The sequence below is a fragment of the Mercenaria mercenaria genome, chromosome 10 (genome assembly GCF_021730395.1).
Source record: "Mercenaria mercenaria strain notata chromosome 10, MADL_Memer_1, whole genome shotgun sequence".
NCBI lineage: Eukaryota > Metazoa > Mollusca > Bivalvia > Venerida > Veneridae > Mercenaria > Mercenaria mercenaria.
Genome location: NC_069370.1, coordinates 29,467,205 through 29,487,116, shown reverse-complemented (window position 1 = coordinate 29,487,116; position 19,912 = coordinate 29,467,205). Strand labels below are relative to the sequence as shown.

The window sequence follows — 19,912 nt, the reverse complement described above, 5'->3', positions numbered from 1 at the left end:
AATCGTACTTAGATGAACTATTGCCTCTTATTACCAAATTAGTAAATTTGTCGTTGCGTGAAGGCATTTTTTAAAAAATATGGAAACAGGCAAATGTAAGACCTTTGTTAAAGAAAGTGGGTCTGGAAAAACCATTCTTGTGAATCAGCATTGATATGTCTAGTAAATGATTTACTGGGTGCTATGGAAAAGAAAGATGTTACGGCGCTAATTGCCTACAATCTCAGTGCCTCCTTTGATACTGTAGTCCATGACATTCTCGTTGATGTGTTGAACAAGCAGTATGGCGTTTGTGGAACAGAACTGAGCTGGGCTGATTCCTATCTGCGGCCCAGAAGTTGCCGTGTATGTGTCAATTCAACCATGTCCTTTCCACGCCAGTTACATTGTTGCCGACAAGGAGTTGCTTAGGACCGTGGCTCTATTTGACATACTAATATGTGGGGACACTGTTTGATGTTATTCCGTCATCGATTTCAGTTTATGGCTTTGCGGATGACCACACTGCAGTAATAAATGCTTTAAACCATCATCTACAACAGTGGAATCCCAGGCAATACAAGAACTAGAACAATGTGCTATAACAATCAACAACTGGATGAACGAAAATAAGCTCAAAATGAATACTTCCAAAATCGAAGAAAATATGATAGTTCAAAACTAGCGCTCTATGATCTTCACTGGCTACCCATCAAAGCCAAAATCACATTCAAGATTCTCACCTGCATGTATAATTGTTCAGTCGGAAATTCTCCGAATCACTTGCCCCTCATTGATGTGGGTTCGAGCCTCACTCGGGGCGTTGAGTTCTTCATGTGAGGAAGCCATCCAGCTGGCTTACAGAAGGTCGGTGGTTCTACCCAGATGCCCGCTCGTGATGAAATAATGCACGGAGGGGCACCTGGGGTCTCCCTCCACCATTAAAGCTGGAAAGTCGCCAGATCATGTGTCGGTGCGACGTTAAATCAACAACAACAAAAAAAGAGAATATCTTTCAGAACTTCTAATAAAACAAACTCAGACAAGGAACTTGCGTTCTTCAAATTCCGTTACTGGGTGCTTTGTTGTTCTTTTCAACAAGCGTAAAACGTTCAGTGACAAAAGTTTTAGTACTGTTGGGCATGCCTAAACTCTGGTTAAAAAAAACATCTACAGAATCCCTCGGGCTATGTTGGTGCACGAGCCCGTACAACCAATTCCTCGGGATTCTGCAAATGATGTTACACGAAAATAAACGTACAATGATTAATTCATACATTTCTTTTATTTTTGTTTCTGATTCGTTTTGTACAGCTAAAAATAATACACAATTTGCATACAGTGAATATCAAAATATAGTAGGGATTTTTACAGTAGATCCCTAATCTATAATCCTACTTATTTATGATCGGCACTTCCCGTGATATGATAAGCGGAGATAGCCGACCCATAACGGGTTGCAACACTCGCTAAAAATATCCGATAGTGATCGATATTTAGCTAGACGGTCTAAGGGAGATAACAATGTATAGCGTTGATCTCGATAAACAAGGAAAGATAATAGAATCGGTTTTTACCCAATTCTTCAGTATGAAAAAGAAAACACGATTTCATAATTTTTTCTACTGTAGAGCAGCTAGTTGAAAATAGAATTTCATAATTTTTTTCACTGTAGTTAAAGTAGAATTATTTCCTCAGCTTTCATGTTTACAAACTTGCTTATGAACCCAGCCTGATATTCAAGAGTGGTTGTATTCCCGCCAAGAATCTCGGAGTGTTTATGGATTTTTATCGAATCTTTTTTTTTCATCTTTGTGTTGAAAAATGTTTTTGAAGAGAATGTCAGAGTGTTCGCTTTCAAAGAGGGTAACCATATATTATCTATTACAAAGTGTATATACTAAAACGTGTGTATAATTTATCTAAGGATGTGTTCACCTTCCCAATGTAATTAGAACGCGCAATTACAGCTCGGTTCACTGTTTATATTGTACTATAATGACATCATCCGCTCGGCCACGTCACATATTTACAAACAGAAAAAAATGGCGCTTCATTTTGTTCTTGCAAACTCCAACACAGTGTTCCCTCCCCCTTATTGGTACAGTAGATGATTGTTTGACAATATTCCTGCGCGGAGGTTGTTTTTCTTGTTTTTAACTGTTTGAATACGACAACGTGTATTTTAGCGCAATTTTACTCTTATGGTTGTAAATTAAATATTGCGCGTATAATGTTTAGAGAAACTACTTTAGAATTTATGAAAGACGTATTCACAAGGCCAACAGAGTACAATCATTATACATGTACTATATAGCTATGTTCAATATCTATAGGTTTCAATATCTTTAGCTACATTGATAAATAAATAAAATCGCCATTGTATATCTCGGTCAGACAGGTTTGATAAAGATAAATATTTCATTGCAAATATTAACAGCATGTGATGTACAGATTTGAACAGTTTATAGTACACTTCTGTTGATTTCTGCACAATGCGGATAGTAGCTGTAGCCTCCTTGTATTTTCTTTACTTATTTCTTCATTTGATTGCTGGTGATACTGTTGTTGATACGAAGTATGGTCAAGTTAGGGGAAAACAGACAGAGCATGCGAACTGTTTTCTAGGAATCCCATATGCTAAACCGCCGACAAATGAATTAAGGTAAGTACACATATTATTTATCAAAATAAATATGTCAAGTCTCCTTGTCATGTATCCTGGTATAAAACTGTTGTTGTTGTCGTTTTCAATGAGAATTAACTTGCTTGCCTTTATGCTGCATGTAATAACACCTTTTTATGTATGTTCATGGCGAGACAAACGTATTACATGTACAACCCTAAAGCGCATTTCGGCGAAATCAACACTATTAGAATAATATACTGTTCTATTATTTATTTCCATTAAATGATCTGCAGATTCTCGCGAGATACGGTCTTGTCTAGTGTAATCCCTTGAGATGCGTTTTTGTCTATTGGGCAGTGCATCAACTAATCACGTGATTGAGATGTGTTTTGTCTAGCGGGCGGTGCGGTGCATCAACTGATCCCATTGGATTCGTTTTGTCTAGTGGGCAGTGCATCAACTAATCCCTCAGGATACGCTTTTGTCTAGTGGGCTGAGCATCCACTAATTCCTCAGGAGACGTTTTTGTTTAGTGGCATGTCAACTAATCCCTTAGGATACGCTTTTGTCTAGTGGGCTGTGCATCCACTAATCCCTCAGGATACGTTTTTCTTTAGCGGGCTGTGCATCAACTAATCCCTCAGAATACGTTTTTGTCTAGTGGGCTGAGCATCTACTAAACGCTTAGGATACGTTTTTGTTTAGTGGCCTGCCAACTAATCCCTTAGGATACGCTTTTGTCTAGTGGGCGGTGCATCCACTAATCCCACAGGATACATTTTTAGTGGACTGTGCATCAACTAATCCCTCAGGATATGTTTTTGTTTAGTGGGCTGTGCATCAACTAATCTCTCAGGATACGCTTTTGTTTAGCGGGCTGAGCATCCACTAACTCTTCAGGATACGCGTTTGTCTAGTGGGCTGTGTATCCACTTATTCCTCAGAATACGTTTTTGTCTAGTGGGCTGTGCATCCACTAATCCCTAAGGATACGTCTTTTTTTCTAGTAAGTAAAGCATCAACTTGTTCCTGTCTAGTGGATGGTGCATCAACTAATCCCTCGGGATACGTCCTTGTCTACCGGCCTGGACATCAACTAATCTCTCTGGAGCCGTAATAACCCGAAAACATCATGCCATATAGTCTTATAATTCAAGGTTAGTCTTCGGAAGAAAGATATCTTTATATATGTCTATGTTCATGTTCTTACTAAGGTTATGAAATTTCAATGATGTACTAGTTTGCCAAACTGAAAATACACTTATAAGACCATGCGTACACTATAAATATGTTGTTATATATAATTCCAACTAAGTGTCTATTAGATATTTTGTAGTATCTGTTTGCAGATGGCAGCCACCCGAGGACCCACAAGTCTGGACTGATGTGTACAATGCAACAGAGTTAAAACCAGGATGTCCGCAGCATGGATGCTTCTCTACAAATCCGTCTTTTGTCTGTCCAAAACAGGTAACATAAGCTTTTTTATAAAACCAAAATCTTAGGTGCGCAGAAGTGTTGAACTCTAACCAAAATAACGTACCGTTTGTTTAAAAATCTGAAATATTTCGAGCGATATAATACTCAGCGTATAACTATACACGCTAAGCGTATTAACATACACGATGAATGTAGGGATAACGCATGTTTTTTCGTGTTATAACGTCTGCAGAATCCCGAGGGATTGGTTGGTGCCCGAGCCTGTAGGGCGAGGGTACCAACGTAACCCGAGGAATTCTGAAGATGTTATAACATGAAAATAACATGCGCTAACGCTATTCTAGCATAAAATGCGAAAAAACGAATAAATGAATACATTTTCTCACTTATCGGACAGAAAAATTTCTATTTTTAGAAGTGCTGGAAAATCTTATCTCACATGGGTTATCCCACACTCCTGTGACGGACTCCTTCATGCGCTGAATATACATATTATTTATGTAAAATAATTAAAAATCAGGTACCTTTATCTTTTCTCTCCGTTCCTTATAGTGTATTTCTCGATTCAAAATTCATTACTTTATGATCAGAACGTACCGTTACGTTACAAACGATAAAACTAAAGCGGAACTTTGTTATTGTGTGTCACTGAAATATCACGACGTCACTTCTGCTTACGGACGCCAATTTCCCGCGTTTTAAGTAGTTTCATATTTTTATGCTTGTTTTTATTGTTTCTGTTGTGGTAAGTGAGAAATAGAATCCATCATTGGTGTTCGGTGAAGATCGGAAATCCCAACCCTCGGGCGCACCGCTCAAGTCTTAAACTCGGCTCAGCCTCGTTTAAGACTTGAGCGGTGCGCCCTCGGGTTGGGATTTTCTGATCTTAAGGAGGTAGGTTACCTTGTTACCAGGGTAAATTCAAATTAGTTGAACCGCAGTGATTTTTAGCTCATCTGATTTTTTGAAAAAAAATGATGAGTTATTGTCATCACTTGAGCGGTTGTCGGCGTCGGCGTCGGCGTCGGCGTCGGCGTTGCCTGGTTAAGTTTTATGTTTAGGTCAGCTTTTCTCCTAAACTATCAAAGCTATTGCTTTGAAACTTGGAAGACTTGTTCACCATCATAAGCTGACCCTGTATAGCAAGAAACATAACTCCATCTTACTTTTTGCAAGATTTATGGCCCCTTTTGTACTTAGAAAATATCAGATTTCTTGGTTAAGTTTTATGTTTAGGTCAACTTTTCTCCTAAACTATCAAAGCTATTGCTTTGAAACTTGGAATACTTGTTCACCATCATAAGCAGACCCTGTACAGAAAGAAACATAACTCCATCGTGCTTTTTGCAAGAATTATTGCCCCTTTTGGACTTAGAAAATCAGTTTTCTTGGTTAAGTTTTATGTTTAGGTCAGCTTTTATCCTAAACTATCAAAGCTATTGCTTTAAAACTTGCAACACTTGTCCACCATCATAAGCTGACCCTGTACAGCAAGAAACATAACTCCATCTTGCTTTTTGCAAGATTTATGGCCCCTTTTGGACTTAGAAAATATCAGATTTCTTGGTTAAGTTTTATGTTTAGGTCAACTTTTTCTCTTGAACTATCAAAGCTATTGCTTTGAAACTTGCAACACTTGTTCACCATCATAAGCTGACCCTGTACAGCAAGCAACATAACTCCATCCTGCTTTTTGCAATAATTATTGCCCCTTTTGGACTTAGAAAATCATTTTCTTGGTTGAGTATTATGTTTAAGGCAACTTTTCTCATAAACTATCAAAGCTATTGCTTTAAAACTTGCAACAGTTTTTCACAATCATAAGAGGACACTGTACATCAAGAAACATAACTCTATCCTGCTTTTTGCAAGAATGATGGCCCTCTTTAGACTTAGAAAATCATGGGTAGGACAATATTTCTATTATACAAAAAAAATCAGATGAGCGTCAGCACCCGCAAGGCGGTGCTCTTGTTTGTATTTCGTGTAATTTAATGTTTTAGCTGCTACAATCTCAGTTCCGTTTATCTCTGTCCCTTCAAGTACAATTTTTATCCAGGTTTGAAGTACATGACCCTCTTAGGGTATTTTATATAGAAAGAAGAAGGAAAATGCGGATATTTAACACTTTTCAGTGTATTTTGGTTTCATTGTTATCCGTAGAAGTCTGCATAATTAATAGTTTTACTAGTATGCGCATTAGCTTTCTAATAAAAGCTTAAAATGTATATGTCGCGGGGCTCGTGTTTCCATGGTAACGCATTTTCTCTCATTTTTTCAAGAATTATGTATGAAAACGGGGTTTTCAACGGCTTCAGTGCCATTCTGTTATTGACCAACATGGAATATTTGGGTAATATGATTAGCAAAATACCAAGAACTTTACATGGTACTGTGTTTTTCTTAAAGTTTAGAGTAACCATGGCAACAGAGATGTTTAAAATAGCTTATATGTTGCTTTTTATCCTAATTTCTTATAAAAAATATTATATAAAATTATCTTTCTTGATAATGTAGCTTTAAAACATCTTATTTCTAACGTTAGTAATATTTTCGTATGAACTGCAGTTAATTTAACAAATTTCACAGCTTAAAATACTTACAGCAGTGCCCGTCGTCTGACATTTTTATTGAAAAATCGTTCTGCATGCTGCTATTATTCTCATGGATATTGTTGAAATGAAAATAAAAAGCCGAAGCTGTGTTCCTTAAATAGACCAGTGTCAACGCTTTTGAATTTTACAATTAGACATATAGGTCACGGGCTTCGTTTCCATGGTAACATCAATTTAATTCAAGACACCACAATTTTATACTGAAATTTGAACAATTTTAGAGCTTAGTTTTAGTATTTAAGTAACAAATTATCAACGGAAATTGGGAAATAGGTATAACAAATCAAACTGCCCAATTTTTAGTTGTAAATGACCGTAATAAGTTACCTTTCAGCCAACTATATTCCCAATCACATCAGTTACTATCACACATTTTCTTACATTCCGCATAACATTTCAATATAATTACATAAAAGAAGCAAAATATTGATCATTTTTTCAGAGCAAAAGACTAATAAAAAGTATTTCAGCAAATAATGACTGTTTAAAAATAGTTCAAATAAAGAAAAAGCACAGAATAACGTACTTTCAAAATAAAAGCCATTAATTTTGCGCGGTAACTGACACGTAACGTCATGACGTCAATGACGTCATTTTAAGGCAACAATGTTTTGAAGCGTTTCTGCGGCAATTCATTCATTATTTCTGCATTATTAAACCATTAAACATAAGATTGGAGGCAGGTTCAAGATTTATTTCCAGAAGAATGGATATACAAATACATTTAGTTTGTCGTAAACATCGTCGTAAATCGTCACGTTAGCTTCCGGTTGGACATGCGCACTTACAAATATCAAGGTAACCTACCTCCTCAACCGAAGACCAATGATGGATTCTCTATATCCCTCAACGTCATAAATTTCCATGAAATGCGCGGGAATGTCCGTGTTGTTTTTTCACGTTGGCGTCATTTCCATTTGAATTATCCGTTTTGGGGCCGTATTACGTTTACGCTCTGCCACGGAACGCGCATATCTAAAAAGGTGTTATAACAGCGCGAGAATCTTTCTGTTTACACACGTTTTCTCTCCTGTTAAAACACACTCAAAAAGTGACAAGAACAGCAGTTTTATGCTAGAACGTGTATTTTTCACGCCGGCCGTATACAGTACTCGCTAAACGTATAAATATACACGCTCAGCGCATAAGTTTACACGCTAAGCGCGTATTTTTGTTGACCCGTTTTCAAATTTTTGACCCAAACGGTACGTCATACGAATTTCGAGAGGGTTGGAATACGAACGCGACCATCAACCCTCAACCATTACAACCAAAAATCACATGTACATGTGCAAGCATTGTAGTTAACATAATTTTCGAAAAAAAATCCTCAAAGATCGATACGAAATGAATGAAACAAAACTATAATTGAAAATTTTTAGGCTAACCTATGAGGTACTTCATTGAATAAACAATGTAATGACAAGAAATGATTAAGCAAAAATCACGACAATGGCCCACATTAAAAGAATAGTTTATTCAAATGGACCGAATGCAAGATGTTTTTCATAGTAGGCCTATGATATGAGCAAAATTTGATAACATTTAAATTTTGAAAGATTTTCCGGCTATACATTTAATTAACAAATAATCAAGGCCTTCGAGCTGTTTATCGTCTGATTTACCACGGTTCAGAGTTCAGATGCGTAGGAATTGAACCACGAGGGCGTTAGCCCGAGTGGTTAAATACTGAAGCATCTGAACGATGAACCGTGGTAAATTAGACGATAAATAACAAGAAGGCGTTGGTTGTTTTCATTCTGACATGCTCATTGATACATTTTAATAGACATTATGCTGGACTTCGTTTACCTGAGGAGTAATGTACCGAACGTCATGCGGCAATATGACGTCATAATTGACGTCATAATGCTCTCTTACCGGTCCGCGCGTCTACCGTTGTTTATCGCAGAATATAGAGCTTGATTTTCTTCTTTGTTGAACTGGAAAACAAATCGAACCATGTTAGAAGTAAATTTAAACAGTGAAAGAAGTAATGTTTGTTTTTTATTTCTTTTGAAATTAATATGTAAGGTTTCAGTCAGAACTCGTATGGATTTACTGGAGAAAATAAAAAAGAATAGCTTAAATAAATGGCACATTTCTCATTTCAATTCTTGTTTGTTTGACTTTTTTTGTATGTTTTTCAATCTGAAATTTAACAGTGAAATAAAATTGATATTTTCACTGTTTCAGACAGTGAAAATATCATTTTTATTTTTCACTGGTACGGAACTACACTTGAATGTGGAAGAATATAAATTATGACGATAATAGAAAATCCCACGCAAAATATACTTCAGTAAAGATATAGATGTACATAAATATTTACAGGATCATAAAGATATACGTTTCATCATTATAGAATCTATATGCTTTGTTTATTTAGACATCGGAGAGTTGCCTTTTCCTGAACGTCTTTACACCTGCAAACGCCTCAGCGGCTCAGATGCTTCCGGTTATGGTATACATACATGGCGGGAACTTTGTACACATAAGTGCAAGCAGTCCTATATATAAGGGAGATTACTTTGCTAACAAGGGACAAGTTGTACTTGTTACGTTTGACTACAGACTAGGCTAGTATAAATAGATCTACATACAACTTTTCTCTGAATGAGGAAGAAACATCGCTTGGTGTGTTATACAAACGAGATGAATATAAATAAAGATAACTCATATTATGAACGTGATAGCTAACACGTGCGCACGTGATAAATAAATATTTCCTATGTCCCCTCTATGCCACCGTATACAAAGAGTTTGTGTACACATGTATTTAAAGTTGATTTTTTTTCTGCAGGTGTACTAGGCTTCTTATATACAGGTCCTAAGAGCTCTGATGCAGCTGGTAACTATGGTATCCAGGACCAGAGACTTGCTCTACGATGGGTTAATGAAAACATCAAGTATTTTGGTGGAGACCCAGAGAAGGTGAGTTTTTTCTATAGCAATCTGAAGTTGCTTTTAATACAAAATATATTCAGATAAAATGACCGTGTAGCATTTTGATTTGCACGATTCTTGTTTCATTGTATTCAAATACCCGAGCTATTGCTTAACATCACTCTTCATTTATAATCGTTTTATTTTCTAGTCACCGGGCAATGTGTACTGGCAATACAAGATAATAATAGTCAGCAACGTTTGATGATTTTAGAATAAACACTGGTATTAAACTGGTTATTAATATATATATGTTTATGAATTGTCAAACAATGTCATATAATACTGCAAAAACTGTCCTTTTACGTTCAATCAAAACAGCTCGAAACGTAAAATTGACAGAACAATAGTTTCCCTATTATATTCAAGGTGACACTTTTTGGACAAAGTGCTGGAGGTCAGTCGATTCCTATACACTTGATGTCAGAAGGTACCGACGATCTATTCAGGAATGTGATTATTGAGAGCGCACCATTTGACATTCCATTTAAATCCCCTGTAGAGGCTGTCTACCTGGCTAACCTTGTGTTGCAATTTCTCAACTGTACACAGGATGACTATATGCCTTGTTTACGGTATGATGAATCTTCTTGTGGACCTCGTATAAGAAAGAGCTTGGTGAAATATCAACACTCACAAATAATTATGATAATCCGACTTCAAACAAAAACATATATGGCTGACTTTCCATGTAAAGAAATGGCTAACATCTATCCTTTCTTACGTAGACTTTACCTTAAATGGCAAATCATGTACATGTACATGTAATAACAACCAAGAGACTCATAATTTGCAGGTCATAAAACTATATGAATTTGAAGTCCACATTTTAAATGAATATAACGTACATTTGTCATAAGTACCATATTTAGTAATGCTTACTTAATTAAGGAAAGAACAATGACGTTATCGTACCCCAAAATGGATGTTGTTGCATTTAATAGATGATACTAAGATACGATTATCATACGTTTTCGCCAGTTTACTAACCTGATAAAATTCTAGATAGCTAAATTGTCAAAAGATCCATATTCCCTTTTAATACGCAGACATTGCTGTTATTTGATGATTGCTCACCTTGTTTATTTCGGCTTGGTTCTACCTTTGTGTTACCGGAGTGGCATTTTATATATTTGTCATATACGCTAGTCGCAATATACCGATTTGTCTGGGGCGTATATGGTCTTGTACATTCCATAACTTCTTACGAATAGACTCAATCGAACCGAGTTTGCTATTATGCTTCCAAAGGATCTTCTCACAGGTTTTAAACTCCACAATGAAATAAAGTAAAGTTATGCCATGAAACCCGAAAACAAAAACATACATTGTATCTAAAGGTTAACCTTACTGTTGTTATACTCTTTAACTCAGAAAACAAGTTATCGCTTATTGCTGTGGTACTCTTTAGGGCTGGAAACATACATTACTATCTAAAGCTTTTAGCTTATTGTTGTGATACTCTTTAACTTTATTCAAATCTCCATATTCAACTATTTTTCATTTTATAGTTATTTCATTGTAAGGCATATGAGGACAGCTTGTTTAGCTTATTACCTAAAATTACAGTACATGTTTTTGTTTGTGTTTAGGTCTAAAACTGCTGATGAGATAGCACAAGCTCAGCTGGAATCAAGAGCCAAACCCACTTCTCTGAAGATTCTGGAGTTTTTCGAACCCCTTGGCCCTTTTGTAGATGGGAATATTGTACCGTATGAACCTGTCTATGCCATCCAGCATAACCAATTAAGAAAAGTACCAGTTATGATTGGTACCATGACTGAAGAAGCTAGAATATTTGTTTACGAAGCATGGGGAAAACCGGTGCCACCAGCAGAATACCTTGCCATACTGTTTGCTACCTATCCATCTCATGTAGACCAGATGTTAAAGATGTATCCCTATGGAAGTGCTACTGACACTAGAGATAATATAACAAAACTCGGCACAGATTTTATCTTTACATGCGCTACTAGAAACATGAGCAGACATTTTTACGAAAACGGTCAAAATGTTTTCAGATTCGAATTTGCGCATTCATTCTCATTTAACGGGTGGGGTAATTTCTCATATTGCGAAGGGCATGTCTGCCACGGAGAAGAGATTGTGTATGTTTTCCATAGCGCTGATCAATCTGGATTTAGCTTTAATGAAGCAGAGGAAGTACTATCCAACCAAATGATTTACTATTGGACAAATTTTGCATACACATCGGACCCTAACAAAGGACCACATACAGTCAACTTGCAATGGCCGCCTTATGACTCAAAGTCAAAAATGATTAATTTTAAAACTCCAAACAATGCTGTGATAGATCATTATGTAGAAAAGTATTGTGACTTTTGGGATTCCATTGGTTACAGAGCTTAGTGACGTGGTTTCATACACTTTTTACGCTGACAAATTGAAAACATGTCACTTACCCATTACTTCTATGCTGTATTGTGATAATAAAATCTAAATGTCAGTTATAAACTTCTTCATTTCATTATCGATACATCATTAAATTTTGTTATGCCAAAGTCCAATAAAAATCTTATAGGTATTAACAGGCCAGACCAGCATCGGTATAAATTATACATACACAAATATAGTACATTAAATGGTCTAAAAGCCAATGTTTTCACTGATATATATGTTTAGCTTACAGTTTAAGAAGGAAAAGTGATATTTTTCTCTTTGCATAAGACTAGGTCTCATTTGAAGATGTAAAATCATTGGCTACATTTCAATTAACGCGAAAGTTCCACAAAGTATGTAGGCACGTACACATTTAGGGACCTATCTTTTACCCATAATCACCTATAAAAAGATATGTCAGGATAAACACAACATAAAGTCTGATACAGTAAGTATGGAAGAAACGGTATACTTCAAATGAAAATTAAGTCACCTTCCGTAATCTAAAAACGGAACGGGTTTTTGTGCTACCATATATTTTTGAGATATTCAGTAATATATTCACTAATTTGTTTCGTACAACTTCATTATATTTGAAGTCATGTTAGTTTGTTGAAAGACTGTCAACCTTTTGCAAACTTAATTGCAATATTGTTTTCGTCTATTAAGCAATAATGACAAAATAGGTTGATGCAGGATTTATATGAACTAAATTCATACCAAATTTGAAATTCTTAAACTTCTGTATGCGGCCTTTCCTCCATGCTTCTTATTAACACTCCACCAGGTGTCATTGGTACCCTGCCGTTTTTTCTGATTTCCCTATAAACAAATTCTCTTAATGTCCTGGTTGTTTGTCTTTCAATGGAACTGTTTAAGTTTAATCTTCAATCATTTATTAAAGTAGAAGTTTCATTTAGTCCAGTAATCTTGTTTTTGACAACGTTAAGTTTTAGCTAAAAGGACACTCCAATTTATCATAAGTAAACACATCTGAATACACTTTTAAGTTGATTTTTAAAGTCGAAGAACAAAAACAGAACAGAACATATATTTAGATTTAAGCATTACAGCTGATAATCTGTTTTAGATTTAAGCATTACAGTTGATAATCTGTCTCCATAACAAGAAGAACGTGAATGCCGTGTACATATTACATATACACGAGAGTGTAAACATATTGGTACAATTTCATTTACACAGGGACATTTATTTTCCTATCTTTTACCTTTAATGCCTTAACAACATAATATGTTAGCCAGCCGATGGAGCAGTACTCCATTATTACTTATTACCAAGATTATAAACTTGAACATATTAGGACGATTCGTATAAACTGATGGTATATATCTTTTCACAATTGCCATAAGCATCACATACAAGCATAAGATGGTATTTGTCCTCAAAGTCATTTGTTATATTATTAAAAGAGAAATAGTAATTAACTATGATGGAAGAATCAAATCAGTGAACTCGTGTTAACAGTGAATAACGACGACAAATACAGGCTGATCAAAATAGCTCACCTTGGGCTGTTTGTGCTAGGGTAACCTAAAATCGCCATGTGCTTGATACCATAGGCACGACCATCTTGTTTACATCTGGAAAATGCATACTGAATACTAAATCTTCTCAGTATTTAAACCATTTCTCGTTAAAATTGTGCATTTATCTTAATTCATTATTCTTTAAAATTACAAGATGTGTGCTTTCTCGAGTGTTAAAATGAAACCAAACCCATGGCTAAATTCTCCACAAATGCTTGGTCGGTACATATTACAGTGAAGTTTAAATTATGGAATGTAAGCATTAAGCAAATAATTTCTTAAAAGGTATTAATCTGTTATATTGGTGTATATTGTTTTTGCTTGTTGCAAGGTATTGTTTGAAATTATTCATTTTAAAATCCCTCAAACTGAATTCACATACTTGTACACGTGTGCATCATTTATATTTCTACTATAATTGAAATTACACACTTCTACAGTCAGTTTTTATCTATAATTTGAATAAACATTCACCCGGTTGACATTGAAAGCATGTCGATTTTTCCACACCCTGTTCTAAATATATGTACTTAATGCCCCTGTTGTTTGTCGTTATGTGGTACTGTCAGGTCTGATCTTCAAATATTTATAAACTTGCACTTAATCTGACTTTAACAACATTAAGTTTTAGTGTGAATGCCATACTAATATAATCAAAGTAGAACTGGAAAAAAAATGGAAAGTTGAATTATGTCTTGAATTATTATCTTGTTTTGGTGTATGAAACGTTAGTAAACAATATTGAATTCAACGGCAAGAGTGTAATGAAACCTTGTCGAGTCTGTATGCACATTCAAGTGCATGCATCTAGCTAAAGTTTATTTTCCATGCCAGATCAATTTGTTGGAAATCAGGAAAAAATCTTGAATAACAAAACTTTCAGTAATCTGTAAGTAGGATCTTTCTTCACATGAACCTCTAGACTGAAAGACTTCACTAGCCATAATTTTGAAGCACGCATGTTCAAGCTTCACTGGATCCGCCAATGTATTAACAGGAGAAAAATCGTGTACAAACAGGGCAATGCAATTCACGTGCTGTTAATACATGATTTTTGTTGTTGAAATGCTTTGCAAGTGACGTATATGTATTACTGCTAAGATCATGACAGATGGACATCCGGTATCTGTGTCTTGTTTCTTCCATAATTACCTCTGTTTGTAGCATAAAAGATGCAATCTAATCCATGATGTGTTTTGCTGTATCAGTTACCAGCCCAATTACACAGCCCTCTCGTCTATAGAGTCAACAATGTGCTTTACTAGCTTCTCCCTCTGTTTACTCACTTTTGAACTCAGCGTCGGTTCAGTTTTTGTCGATATTTAACCGTCAAAGTATTTAACCGCGTGTCACTTGTGCGATTGTTTGTTTTAAAGAATCATAGCAATGATTTTGGGAAGTATCTGTCGTATGTTTTTACTTATCACAGAATTCATGTTAATCTTGAAAGCTTGTCGAACTAATCCGCACACTAAATAAGTGTTCGAACTCAAAATAACTCGAATGTAAAATTATTATTCTCGAAAGTGTGTTCCTGTTAACCAAAATTTTAAGCATGCAAAATTATGGGTAATGTCATGTTTGTAATAACGAGAAATGAAAAAAAATCGTTCAAAAACCTTTAGTACATGCTTTTGGTAGTGTTGTTGGTTTGTGGGCGCCGGTAATAGATATCTTGTTTACCGTTTCCAAGAACAACAGAACGGGAATTAAAAATCATACCGGAATCTAAAAGTCATCACCTATGAAAACAATACGTTTTAATCTTCGTGTAATTTCTTCTATGCAAGAATAATGACAATACACGTTTGTTTTGTGTACTAATGTCTGCAGAAGCCCTTGTGATGTTTGTGACCTTCGGTCTCGGTCACAAACATTCCCGCGGGCTTCTGCAGACGTCAATATACAAAAAAAACGTGTATTATCCCTACATAATACTGAAATAGTTTGCAGTTAATTTTAGGGTATTCATATTTTAAACTTCAGATAAAAACCCACAGCAATAACAAGATTTTTTTTAAAGTTGGTCAGCGCAGTGCATTTGGAAAATAGACAATGCTTAAATTTGATTAGTGTTATGTCCTTGAAAAACTTGGTATGGAAGGTCTGTTGTTATGAAAGGGATCCATAAAGAAAAGAAAAATTTATGTCCGTCCAAAATGGAAATATGTGGTAAGGGTTTGAAGATAAAGGTAAAATGACTATATATCAATGTGAATGACTTGTGACTAGGAGTAACATGTGTCAGTTTCAAAGAGATACATCAAGAAATAAAAGAGCTATAAGCAAGACTTAACTTTGTGATAGATAGACAAAGCAAAAGATACCCCTACTGATAATTCAATAACGATGCATGAAAATACTGGTAAAAAGTTTTGCTTTTGCCAAGAAGGGTAGCGTTCCGTTTCTATCTTCCCGACTTTCACGCAAGGCAAACATTTCGTCTCATAGGTTGAACTGTAGTAAATATGTTCTCTACTGTTTTCTATATAAAATCCACCAAATACGTGGACTCTTTACTAAGGTTTAAAGTTTTCACAGCTGGCGAAACTACACTTGTTTTGAAGGTCTATCTATACAATGAAACAAAATGGCGAAAACAGCATGTTATTCGAAATGTGCGAGCTATGGTTACATGACTGAAACAGCTGAATTAAACGTGAACAAAACCAACATCCAAACCTGTGATTACTACATATCTTTCAGATCTACTCCAAGAATGCTGTATTTGGGATTAAAATCATCTGAGGTGAACATCCAAACAAGCTAAAAGTCGTGCATGAAAATGGCTGAAGTTTATTACGTACAAGAGGAAAAATTGTCTCCAGGAAACCATTGTCTACCAGGTACACTTAAATTGACTGCGCCTGAAAACCACAACTGTTAATGTAACATGCAATATGTGCTAGTTACACAACCGTGCACAGCTCTTTCTGTTAATTGATAAAAACATAGTATTATAATGGGATTTTATCATATTTAGTAGACATACTTATTATATTTAATCATGTATACCAATAGTCTTGCTAAATATACTGACCGATACTCAGAATGAACTCATTGTCATTTCACTCGCCGTTGCACAAGCACAAGACTTAGAGTGAAAAGAACCAGTAAAACACCTATATTATTTAGTTATATATAAGCGGACATTTATAATATATAACACAATTTACTTTAAGCAATCAACAACAAAAAGAAGGACAATTGGAAAATCAACATATATCCATAACATTATCCTATACAGAAGAACTACTTACAAAATATACCCAGTTATGTTTGTATATGGTAACACGTGGTTAACACATGAATGTGCATATGACATTGATACTAAATCCAAAATATTTATCACCAAAGCTTATTGTCTTAAATAGAAATGAAAAGCCACAGTGTGTGGAACAAATTAAAGTATGTAGCATATCATGCTCAGATCGTAATGTTGTGGTGAACATCTCTAAATATTTTAGTTTGGTTCGTCCTCGTTTTATGTTTGTTTCTACTTTGTTGATATGTACATCCATTCGTACATACATAGCTGCCTAATGAATTGTTTCCTTGCATGTTTATATAGGGCTTTTCCTTTGCTTTTGTATCTAAATTTTATATATAGTATATTGATGAGACGAGCAAAAACTGTTGCGTAACGTATTAGTAATTGTGTAGGAACTTTCTTAAAATGTCACCTCGATATCTTGTCATGACAGAAACTTACATACTTTATACAAACCTGATGACCTCGTGTATATCTCATTTTGCAATATTGTATTCAAAGGCATATATTCGACGTGAAATACTGTTTGTAGATAAAGAAAGCAGTGCTATGAAATACACACTCTCATATAGACATTTCGATGAAACCTATGGTTACAATTCAGTTTCTTTGTATTTCGTGACCTTTGGTGAAAATGTTTAAGTCAAAACTTTTATTCTAGTAACATTATTGCTTTTTACTTCTAACGAACATAAACTCTTCTTTAAATGATCTAATGTGAGATTTTAAAGCAGCATTTTGAAACTAACATATATATACTTTTTTCGCCTTAGAAATATGCTTTCACGCAAAGCTGCTTATTGTCATTCAGAGTTTCCCTTCCCAAAAGGCATGAAGCCGGAAGATGATTTTCTATTTCACAGACTTCTTCTCCTACGCTCGAATACTTGTTGAGTTATCTTACAAGATACAAAGTTTGGAATGATTGGAATGATGCATGTCCGTCCGTTTCTCCGTCCGTATCAGCGTCCGCTCTATATATTCTTAACAGTTAAGAAGATTTGCATAAAACTTGAATCAGTTATTAACCACATCTAAGGACTTGAAGAGCGCACAACACAAGTCACTAGGTCCAAGGTCAAGGTCGCATTTTTGATCACTGCACTGCAAATTTCACGTTATTCTGATCGTACAGTCAGGAGTTACGCCACTTCGAAAACAATCACTTACAAGAACCCAGCGCACGGTGGTCATATTTTAACGACGTTAACGACGTCGTGCCTTCATCGAGATGCTTTCATTTGGTTTGCATTATTCAACATTTGTAAATTTCTTTTATTAATTTTGATGAACAACACCTAAGTCATAATGAGTTGTTTGGTTAGAATACTGAAAAATATGAACATTTATGCCAAGCATCTCAGGCAGGGTTCTAAACGTAAGTACTTGGTCTTTATCCAATGCGTCATACATTGACTTTAACGCGGAATAGCAGAATTTTTATGTTCTCCCTTTACCTCCACTGTCTTTAAGCAAGTGTTGGACATTTGCGAATCGTTTGTACCACTTGAAAATCAAGACACAGATGACCGAACATTGTTGTGGCGTCTGCTTCATTAGTTTATAAATTTCAGTTGTTTTTCGCCAACATTTCTACATAACTAAACAACTGTCTGATTATCTAAGCGAGTAGATGGCAACATAACATGCATTATAAACAGTGATACTCACTTAGTTTAAATGTTTTTACTTTCGCCTCCTACGTCCGAATGATGCCATACTCTCCGTGCATGTCGCCCTGACGTGTTGCTGCACTTTGACTTATTTTCTGGCGAAAAAGTGTTCTATCAGTGCGACAGATGAAAAAGCTACTGCGCTGGCAATGCGTAGCTACTGCAATTAAAACGTTCCACGCGCTTCGTCAATCAGCAAAAATGTTACAAAAATATATGATCAAATAAGAGAAAGATTGCGAATTACAATAATATATTTCTCATTCCTCTTTACATAATATGCGTCTTGTGACACCAAAAGTCTATGTTATTTTTGAACCGCCCTCGTAATGTTGATTTCTGATGTTTGATTATCAAATATGTCTTTTTAGTTTCTTTTTCTTAAAATTTATTTGTAGGAATGCCCTTTTAACTGGTATGCACTTCATGTAGTGATGGCAGCGTATCGGCCTGTTGAATGTAATAAAATGATAAATGATTGTAAAATGAACAGAAAACCTAAACAAAACAATTGAAAACACATCAACAAGGACATAACGTACGTGACTTTGGTGTACTTCCTGTAATACAATAATATCTATTATAAAAATGGGCCTGACAACCTAATCGGTTCGTGTTAAGAACTAGAACAGAGCTGCAATATAGAAGTATATAATTTTAATTTTATCATTAGGTGCTTTCATGGCTGGGCGGTCAAGATCGCTGACTTCGGACCACTTGACAAAATGCCCCATTCACCCAGATGAGTTCAAAATAAAATATATAAATCGATCATTTTGAAACATAGAATGCAATCAATAGAGGACATTAAATAAGTGTCTTTTCAAATTGAATTTATTAAACGAGTTGAATAAAATAATACAAGAGCTCCACCAAGCGGGACAATATACGCCCGAAGGGTTATATCAGAGGAGGACGGGAGCAAACTTTAAAGAACTAGAATGTTGAGAATGGAGAGAAACCATACATAGCATGTCAACATTAGACTATTATTGTAAATATAAAGAAGATTTTGTATTTGAAGATTATCTTTGTAATATTACAAATGATGACTTAAGAAAACATTTCTCATAACCTTTGTATAGAAAGTGGCAGATATAATGGTACAATAAGAGAAAATAGACTATGTATATTGTGTACTAGTAATCAAAAGGCAGATGAATCAGAGCATCATTTTACGTTATGTTGTGACAAATTCAGAACAGCTCGTAGAAAATATTTTAGAAACATATCTTGGCCTTTTATACAGAAATTTAACTCGCTTATGTCGACAAAAAGTAAAAGTTTGCAAATAAAAATATCTAGATATATTAAAGAATGCATGTTAATAAGAAAAAATGCCCTGGAAAATTTAACTGTTTCTTAACTGTATATTGTAATAATGCGTATATAGATATTAAGTATCCATTATC

At 35.2% G+C, this 19,912-nt stretch overlaps 1 protein-coding gene across 1 annotated transcript; it reads left to right on the top strand.

The window, feature by feature from the left end:
• Nucleotides 1–2,400: 2,400 nt before the first annotated feature.
• Nucleotides 2,401–12,076, top strand: LOC123559565 (crystal protein-like). The gene is made up of 6 exons (XM_045351496.2): nucleotides 2,401–2,644; nucleotides 3,958–4,078; nucleotides 9,053–9,242; nucleotides 9,467–9,597; nucleotides 9,979–10,184; nucleotides 11,202–12,076. Exons 1-6 carry the CDS (start codon nucleotides 2,475–2,477, stop codon nucleotides 11,977–11,979), a joined length of 1,596 nt encoding a protein of 531 aa, XP_045207431.2. The 5' UTR covers nucleotides 2,401–2,474; the 3' UTR covers nucleotides 11,980–12,076.
• Nucleotides 12,077–19,912: the final 7,836 nt, after the last annotated feature.